This window comes from Misgurnus anguillicaudatus, chromosome 24, assembly GCF_027580225.2.
Source record: "Misgurnus anguillicaudatus chromosome 24, ASM2758022v2, whole genome shotgun sequence".
NCBI lineage: Eukaryota > Metazoa > Chordata > Actinopteri > Cypriniformes > Cobitidae > Misgurnus > Misgurnus anguillicaudatus.
The window spans coordinates 20754126-20763851 of record NC_073360.2 but is presented as its reverse complement, the minus strand read 5'-3'; the positions used below and the strand labels follow the sequence as shown (position 1 = coordinate 20763851).

General features: G+C 37.8%; 1 protein-coding gene across 2 annotated transcripts; it reads right to left on the bottom strand.

The window, feature by feature from the left end:
- Positions 1–726: 726 nt before the first annotated feature.
- si:dkey-182i3.8 (uncharacterized) lies at positions 727–8788 on the bottom strand. 2 transcript variants are annotated; one of them, XM_073862606.1, is made up of 9 exons: positions 8215–8788; positions 7705–7897; positions 7472–7548; positions 7135–7219; positions 4009–6874; positions 3507–3747; positions 2351–2415; positions 2057–2207; positions 727–1972 (listed from the first exon to the last, which is right to left on the bottom strand). In XM_073862606.1, exons 1-5 carry the CDS (start codon positions 8368–8370, stop codon positions 5430–5432), a joined length of 1956 nt encoding a protein of 651 aa, XP_073718707.1. In that variant the 5' UTR covers positions 8371–8788; the 3' UTR covers positions 727–1972; positions 2057–2207; positions 2351–2415; positions 3507–3747; positions 4009–5429. The 2 variants fall into 2 exon arrangements, with proteins under 2 accessions (XP_073718707.1, XP_055052455.2); XM_055196480.2 differs by having other exon boundaries at positions 727–2207.
- Positions 8789–9726: the final 938 nt, after the last annotated feature.

Here is a 9726-nt window from a genome sequence, read left to right as displayed (position 1 = left end):
CTGTAAAAAAGATGAACGTAGTGTCCGTGACGTCACCCATAGGTTTCTGAAGATCGTTTTTGAAGCTTAAAGCTCCATCTTGGCCGCGCGTCACTGCGCATCACTCGCATATATCCGAAAATGGGTAAAAAGGCGGGACGTGGGTGAAGCTGAGGCGACTGGTTGCTGAAACCACGCCCGCCTAGCTCGACTCTAGTGACAACAGAGGCAGTTCAACCGTCACTCAAGTGGCCACACCCTTAATTATGCTGAACTTTAAGGCTTAATATTATTTAAACAGATGAGTTACAAAAAAATTCACCCCCCTCACAGTCGTCATGAAAGACAAAATTAGCTATATAGACCAAAAACAATTTTTGTACCAAACATATTTTCTACTGTAAAGTTGGCCATTTTAACATGGAGGTCTATGGGAATTGACTCCTTTTTGGAGCCAGCCTCTAGCGGCCAGTCGATGAATTGCAGTTTAAATCACTTCCGTATTGGCTTCATCAGAGAGATCGGAAGATTGTCCCTCGGTTATAATGCAATTTATGGTGAGGCTAATACAATGAAGTGGATTCGGAAATGATCAAAAACAAACAAAACAAAAAAAAACACAACAAAGTGATTTTGTTGATTATTGTTTGTATAATGCAAGATTTTCTGTTTAAGAAATGAACTCATGTCCATTTTCCTTTGCTTTTAAAAGTTAAATAATGCAGGCATTGAGTGATAAAGACTGAATCATCTCTATAAAGACTTTAATTGGCATTAACAAAAAGTGCTTTACACTTCACTGAACATTCTTAAGTAAATTTGAAGATGCCAATTTTACACAAAACAAAATTCAAACAAGGCATTTTCTGACAGCCTGAATACTAAAATATAACTTTACAGTACTGTAACTACTGTAAATTCTATATACATTTATGGCACCTCAGATTTCGTAGATAAGCAAAACTTTTTCCACACTTGTCACACATGTATTGCTTCTCCCCCGTGTGAATGTGCAGATGAGCTTTAAGAGCATTAGACTGGTTAAATGCACGTCCACATACATCACAACTGAATGGCTTTTCTCCGGTGTGTATGCGCTCGTGTCTTCGAAGATTTCCTAAGTTGCAAAAGCCTTTCAAACACACACCGCAAACAAAAGGTCTTTCGCCGGTATGTAAGGTCTGGTGAGCCTTAAGGGAAGCTTGTTGACTAAACGCCTTTCCGCACACTGAGCAGGGATAGGGCTTCTCCCCTGTATGAATCCTCTCATGGATCTTCAGACTGCCCGCAGTATTAAAGGACTTTTCACAAACGTTACAGTTGTATAGTGTGGTTTGTTTGACATGATCTGTATGGCTGGTTTGCTGTGGATTGTGATGGTGAAATTTTAAAGTGTTGATGGAAACGAGGGTCTCTCCGCACACCCTACATGGGATGGGCATCTGTCCAGCATGAGCCTGAAAGTGTGTTCTAAGTGCATTTTTGCAACCATACAAAACGCCGCACACAAAACAGCTGTGGCCCGTTTGTCCCACGTTGTGTCCCTCGTGCAAATTAAGCATCCGCTTCTGTGCAAAGCCCTGACCGCAAATTTTGCATTTGTACGGTTTTTCACCAGTGTGAGTTAGCTTGTGTGCCTTCAGCGTATTTTGCTGGTTAAAACTTCGCCCGCAAGTCTGACATTCGAATGGCTTCTCGCCCGTGTGGATTCTCTGGTGCCGACGCAGATTAGTAGGTAGGCCGAAACTCTTCCCGCATACGTCACATCGATGCTCTTTTTCCCTTGTGTGGACCACTAGATGCTTTCTGAGATCGTAAGGTCGGCGAAATGATTTCCCACACAATTTACATATGGATTTGTGTGCATCGCGCACCTTCTGGCGAATTTTTAGCCGTCTCTTTTTGCTCCACTTCTTCCCACGCTGATCGCAACTAGAAGGTGGCTTGTTAGCATGAAGCTTGTTGTGTACATCCAAACTGTGTGATCTTTTTGCTGCTTGATGGAGGACCAAATGAGCTTTTAATCGAATAATGGAATCAAATTTTCTTCTACAGTGTTTACAGCTAAACTGTTTACCGCTCTTTCGAAAGCCCAGTGTGCTTTTAGAAATCTGGGATCCCAAACAGCCGACATCATTCTGAAGATGTAGATGTATGGCATCATCACTCACTTCAGAAGTGCTGTTTTCTAAATAATCTGTTGTCATGTCTTCTGTAATAACCACAGTCTTTGTTTTTTAGTTGGAGGGAGAAAAAGAGAAGGTGTGATTAGAGGTTGCAATTAACGTTTACATATGACACAGTTAAGCCAGAATTTGCAATACAATATTTATTTATTATAAAGTTTGACTTATTGATCTTAATGACTTACTGTTACAGTGTCAATGATTTCCTCCTGTCCCCAGTTTACAACAACCTCAATGTTCTCTTCAGAAGCTGCAATGGCAAAACAGACCACAAATCTTAAGAGATTTGCCTTGAATAACATTTGTGACTAAGAATGCATGGTATTATAGGGGAAATATTGTGATTTTTTTCTTCTTCTTGTGACTGATATTGCGATGTGAGAAATACTGGATGACTTCACTAAGAAATAATGTATAGGCAGCTGGTTTTTATCTAAGAAATAAGCCCCAACAGTGTTATTAGTGTGATCTTGTATCACACTGAATGGGCATATTTTATTTTCTGATTTTTTAACGAATGCATACCTTCTGCGAGGAATACCCGTTTACATATGGTTTTCAAATGTCACGAACACACAATATAATGTCATGTATGTTATTAAAAGAAATGTATAGTTATAAAACTATAATTTATAGTTTTAAATACAATTAATCTTTGTTCAGTGCGTCGTGAATGTGTTAGCATCTAGCCTAGCCCCATTGATTCCTTAGGATCCAAACAGGGATGAATTTAGAAGCCACCAAACACTTCCATGTTTTCCCTTTTTAAAGACTGGTACATAAGTAGTTAGGCGAGTAAGTATGGTGGCACAAAATAAAACTTGGCCATTTTTAAGCAGATAAAAATCATCACTTCTGACTACTACCCTGCTTGCTCAAACTTCCGTCAATATTACTGCGCCCGAGATCAAAGTGCTGCAAACTAAGTGCTAAAACATGGAAGTGTTTGGTGGCTACTAAATTCGTCCCTGTTTGGATCCTAAGGAATGAATGGGGCTAGGCTAAATGCTAACACATTCACAACGTGCAGTACAAAGATTAAGTTGAGGTAAGAACATAGTAAAATATTGAAAATGGTGGTATTTTCCTTTAATAATCATGTAGTATTAATGTGCAAATAGGGATGCTGATGCTAAAACGATATATTGTGATCCTATGTGTAAACTCCAGAATAAAGTCTCATAATCTAATTATGAGATTAGGCATGATTTCAATCTTTGATTTGTCATATTTCACAGAAAGTTATTTACATTACATAGGATTAATTTATGTAGAAAATGGTAAATCACAGGCAGGGTTCACATATTTGATTAATGAATGCATAAAACAAAAGAATCTCACCTAATGTGAGCTGGTCAGTGAATTGATTTCTGTGGTCATCACTGTCTGTAGTATCTTCTTGTTTGACAGCATCCTCCTGTACCGTCTGCTGCTGTTTCTCAATCTGCTTTGGTCTTGATGTCAAACTGTCCTGTGCCATCTGAGCAGGAGTCAACTCAAGATGCAAAAGTGCTGAGAAAAGCCGGCATATTTCACTGACAGCTGCCTTTGCCTGCTTCTCTAACACACCTTTCAAATGGGACTGAAACAAATGAATACAACATCGGTTACAATTTGGACTCAAGACATTTCATTTGTTTACCACCTAACCTGACAAACGCATATGATGAATTTCAACTCGTTTATAAAGCGATTTTTCCGCATCAGTAAGTAACGTTACAAATTTATACTTCTTACATTTTTTGGAAACGATATTGGTTACAATGTCACGTACATTATAAAAGCATTTACTGTGAAACCATTAATGCATGTTACAAAACAAAACAAAAAAGGGGTCACTGACTGTAAACTCCAATTTTGCAGACTCGTTCACTGCAGCATCTGTCTGTCGAGATGTGCCTCGTGACGAATCCATAACTTTAGTCACTTCGTGAATCGTGACCTTTATAAGCGTCTCCAAAACAGCGAAGACTTCAGACTCCAACACCGACATTATTGTGTTTTTTGCAGAAGGTTATACTATAAAGTAATGCAAGATAAAAGCTAAACATCACAATGAAACCGTTTCCCGTTCTCATGGGCGGTAATGTATTTAGTCTGAGCTCACTGCTGCCCCTCACTGGCCTGGGGTTCAATTACAGCTCGATGCATTTGCAATAAATCTATTTGTTGTACATATTTTAAACTGAAACAAAATAGTGGAGAACTGTATTTATTTTTAAAGCATTGCCTACAGCAAACAAGTAAACATCTAGATATTTCTTTTTTCAAAATCATCCAAATGTACCGAATGTAGTATAATAACCAGTTGACATTTCTCTAATTTTTAAAACATGTATGTGGTGATATTTTGATTTAATAAAAATATATATTATAGAGGTTCCAGAGCAGCCCATAAAAACTGATTGTCAATGACATATGCATGTTAGATAAAGTTAATAAATTTGGTTAAATTACCCAGTTCTCCATATCTCCACTAAAAAACAAACAGAATTACATTTTTACTACCGTTGAGCAACTTTACAGTGAACACATGAGTTTCTGCAATAAAGTTTGAGGAATACCTAAAGCATAAGAAAAAACATCTTTAAACATGCTGTATGCTGAGCCACTGTGCCGCCACCCTATAGTTAATACTACAGAATACTATAGCACACATTAACATAGTGTAGTAGTTACTATTTACTATAATATACTACAATTTACTACAGCAAATACACTGTCTGAAATTAAGGTACAAAAGCTGTATGATGTAAAAAGGTACTAATATGTAGCATTTAGGTACAGATATGTACCTTTGACTTGAGGTACTATTACACACCCTTCAGGTATACGAGTGACAGATTTTCTACCTTTTTCTGAGAGTGAACCAAACTATACAACAGTATTTTTTATGTGGAAAAGGCAAAAACTACAGTATAGTACATTCAGTATATATTATTAATGGCATGAAGTATTATAGTATATACAGAAATATAGCTTTCTGTAATATGTTAATTACATACAGTTTATTTGTATTATAATAAACTTAATGAATGTAGTGACACAGACCTATGGAAGATTTCAAACCATTTGAATTTATTGTAGTACACATCTATAAACAAGTCAAGCATTTCTCATAAATTACGGTGTACAATCCTACATGAAACTTTGGAGATTTCACAATTATCAGTAGAGAAAATTATAATTTTCTCACTTTTAAATTGTAACTTTGTAATGAAATCTTTAACACAATCTCTTTGTGAAATTGACGCCTCAATTCTTTCAAAGAGGATTGCATTTGTGATCTCTAAAGTTTCTTTGATAGGCAAAACTTTTCCAACACCTGGTGCACGTGTATGGCTTTTTTCCAGTGTGAATATGCATATGTGCTTTTAAATTGTTGGGTTGTGTAAAACTCTTCAAACAAATGTCACAGGTAAATGGCTTTTCCCCAGTGTGCACAAGCATGTGTCTTTTAAGATTTCCAGATAAATGAAAAGCCTTCTCGCATATTTCACACTTATGAGGCTTTTCACCGGTGTGAGTGCGCAGGTGCATTTTCAAAGAGCTTGACAACTTGAATCTTTTTCCACATATTAAGCATTTGTGAGGTCTTTCTCCTGAATGCAAAAACATATGGGTTTTATAAGAAGCCCTCAGCGAAAAGGCCTTAGCACAGATCTCACACTTAAAAGGTTTCTCTCCCGTGTGAAGCTGCTCGTGCATCCGAAGCGAATGAATGCTGCTGTATCTCCTGTCGCATAACTTGCAAGTGAAGGGCTTGCGGTTATCTGAATGTAGCTGCAGGTGAGTTTTCAACGCATAGGCAGAGCTCAGAAACTTCCCGCACACATCGCAGCGTTGAGCGTTGTTCTTTTCTCCCGAACATCCAATCTGATTATGAGTTAGAATATGGTTCCTTAGGATGTAATTATACTGGAATGTTTTTCCGCACATTTCACACATGAAACGTTTCTCTCCGTGCACTCGCATGTGCCCTTTGAGAGTACTTCTTTGGTTGAATCTTCTGCCACACACCTCGCAGACATACGGCTTGTCGCCGGTGTGAATGAGGACGTGCCGTTTGAGAGTCCCAGAAAGCGCGAAACTTTTACCACAGATTTCACACGTGTGCGGCCTCTCTCCCGTGTGCACACGGAGGTGATGCTTCAAAAGTTTGTGGTACTTGAAACTCTTATTGCAGTGACTGCATTTTATCGGCCTGTCATTGGAATGAATTCTCTTGTGGTAGTTTAGGGTGCCAATCAGAGAAAAGCATTTTCCACAAGTGTCGCATCTGTACGGCTTTTCGCCCGTATGCACCCTTTGGTGCATGTATAAACTTCTCTTGACCGTAAATCCCTGTCCGCATATCTCACACGTAAACGGCTTGACGTCCGCGTGGACCAGTTCGTGCGCCGCAAGATCTCTGAAGCTCTTTCCACACGTGCTGCAGGGAAATTTCTTCTTCTCGTACTTCTGCGTATGTTTACGGAGGTGAGTCTCCAGGGCTCTTAACAGCGTGAATTTCTTCCCGCACTTCTCGCAACTGTGGGGCCTTACGATCGAATGCACGCGTTTGTGCTGCAGCAGGGAAAACTTCTTTGGAAATGCCTTTCCACACTGGTCACATTGGAAAGTGTCTTTCTCTTGGGAAGTTTCAGATTGCTCAGCTGGTGTCTGCATTATAACATCAGGAACTTCAGACCAGGTTCTGTCATCAGAAACTGACAAAATAAAGCAAAAACAAGACAGAATAGAAATGCAAAATTATTAAAATTACACGGGTCAGAAACAGGAGGAAAGCAGGAAATCTAAAATGGGAATGTTATGAGTTGTATGTTAGGAAATTAGTAGTGATCAAGTATTTTTTGAGTTCAAGTTGACATTAGTGAAAACCTTAACACAAAAACATGTATAACATCGGCCCAACTTTGTATAAGAGTAGATGCATGATTATAAGCAGAAGTGTTTGAAGGCATCTTACTATCATGGATAAATATCGTCTGGGTGGCATCTTCTGCTCCCTTCTCCAATACAAGACATCTGCTTGTGTTACTATCCTGTACAGGCTATAATGCACATCACATGTTAAAGTTTAAGTCAATTCGTACTAATACTTATATCAAATACATAAACTATTATATCCAATGACCTTAACAAGAGAAAAGAGGTCATCAACAAATCTGTTAAAGTGAAGTGTGTAAATACACTTAGTACATGACAGCCCTTTCCTCTTTATTCAAAACGATTCATTGGAATGACACATTCTAATGTATTTTGTTGTAAGTGTGCATTGATGAATTGATTGTGTTATAACTCACCTCGCTGTTTGTGAGTTGCTGGTGAGAAGTTGCTGCTGGTTCCTTCAAAGGAGTCATTGTGAGATATACAGCATCTCCTGTGAATAAAAAAACAAAAATCAACTTGATTACACAAATATATTATAAATATAAAGTAGTATGATGCCTTATGTGACTTCAACGCAAGGCTTCAATGAGAACAGCTCCTTTCAGCAGGGCCTGGATAATGAAAGTACAGTATTTTTAGACAGTACCTTGAATTTTTTGGCTATGGCTATATGGTTTTCTTTCCAGATCACGTCCCATCTGACAAAGACTTTTTCTCGGGTCATCCTGATTGTTTGAACAGGTTTGTGCTTCGGCGGGTGCAAGAGCCGAGCAATATCTGAAGAGGCTGCAAATCTTCCTCACTGCTTCTTTGGCAAATGTCTCCATTATTGCATTCAGCTGCATTGGTAAAGGAAATATGCTGTAAGTCTGAAAAAACTCTGAATGTAAACAGAAATGGCAATCACAGTTTTAAAAGTCATCACCAGATACTATATAATTTGCAAAGGAACAAAACAAAACAAAACACGTTTTAATTAAAACAATATTATACAAAAAGGACTTGTTTGCAACAATGTACACGTATACATTTTTATTTTTGAAAAGCTTTCTGCATATGACTTATTGTATATAAAGCCTGTGTTCATACCCATCTTATAACATACTTGTCACATGCAACTAATAAGCTGCCTGAAGTCTTTATATCAGACACTTACCAGCTGAGATTGTGCATCGTTTGATTTCACTGTGAGATGAAAGCAGGATTCACCCGGACAGCATGTAAAAGCCTTTTGTATCTCCTGCTTTGCCGTGTCCACCAGTAATGACATGACCAGTGTTGTTTGACTCTGAAAAAGCTCATAGCTGGACATAGTGACCAGCAGGCTAACTGACCATGTGTTTAACAGCTTGTACAAAATGAGGTTACAGCAAGATTTACTAGATGAATCAATGCTTAGTAGTTAGGCAGGCAGGTAAGCGGCTGCAATGCACTGTGAAAGCACTGTGCAAAAACCAAAACAAGTTTTACAGCAAGTACGTAAACTCCGTACTAGGAAAGTTGCTTTCTACGTTAAGTACTTCCTCTTTGTTTACGAATTTCAAAATAAAACCGAATGCCCGACATTATATTCAACAACATATTTTTTGTAACGGATAAAAGTTTTCAGGCATATGCTATTATTAAATTTATCTTTTAAATTAAAAGTGCACAGTTGTAATTAAATATATCTAAAAACAGATTTAATATGACACTTGTGGCCAAGCGCCGGGACTAAAATACTTCCGGGCGGAAAACTTTTCAAAATAAAAGTCTTTGACTTACGGAGAAAAGAATGAAAGAAAGCCAAGTGAGTGTAATATTTTCACTTCTTACTGTTTGCATACAAGGCCAGTATTCAGATACTTAACACATAAATCCTAATACAGGTGACCAAAATAGACCGTTGGGAAGTTTTCATAATTCATAAATATAAATTAAATAATTTGGAATAAGTCCAATAATTCTGGTGTCTGCCAGAGGAGAATGAACATGGTTAGTTGTTGAAAAAGTTGGACAAGCAAAACACATATCCTGGTTGTTATTATTATACAGTATATTAGCTGTCACAATTACTATGCATCAAATTTGATAATGATTCATTATTTCATGATGGAAAATGGTGTAAAAACATCCATTACAAATCATTTGTAAGTTTTGTGGTGTTGTTCTTCAAAAGGTTGTGCTGTTGTTTTACAGCAGCTAATTTAAAGGGGACATTTCACACGACTTTTTGTAGATGATCTCTGCATTAAATGGCAGTGCTGTGGTTGGATAGTTTAATTTCAATTCAATTTTATTTATATAGCGCTTTTCACAATACTCAATTGTTTCAAAGCAGCTTTACATTAATAGAAGCAGTAAAAGCACAGAAAAACGACAGAAAGCATAACATAATACACAATAGCATAAGCAGTCAAATTTGCTGCGGCTATGACGCAACATTATGAGCGAGCATATTACTAATGTAACGTCTAGAAGAAGAAGCTAAGTTAAGCCAAAGCAGGCTACCTCCCCGGGGTAAAAAACCCCCTAGGAGAAAAAAAACAAAAACCCCGGGTTGTTTAGCCGAGGAAATAAAAATAAAAGTCCTAGGAGGGAAAAACCCTTGGGAGATATACATGTATATACACACATATAAACGGATAAGGAGCTTAAGCGGAGATTATGCAGAGATTAAGCGGATATT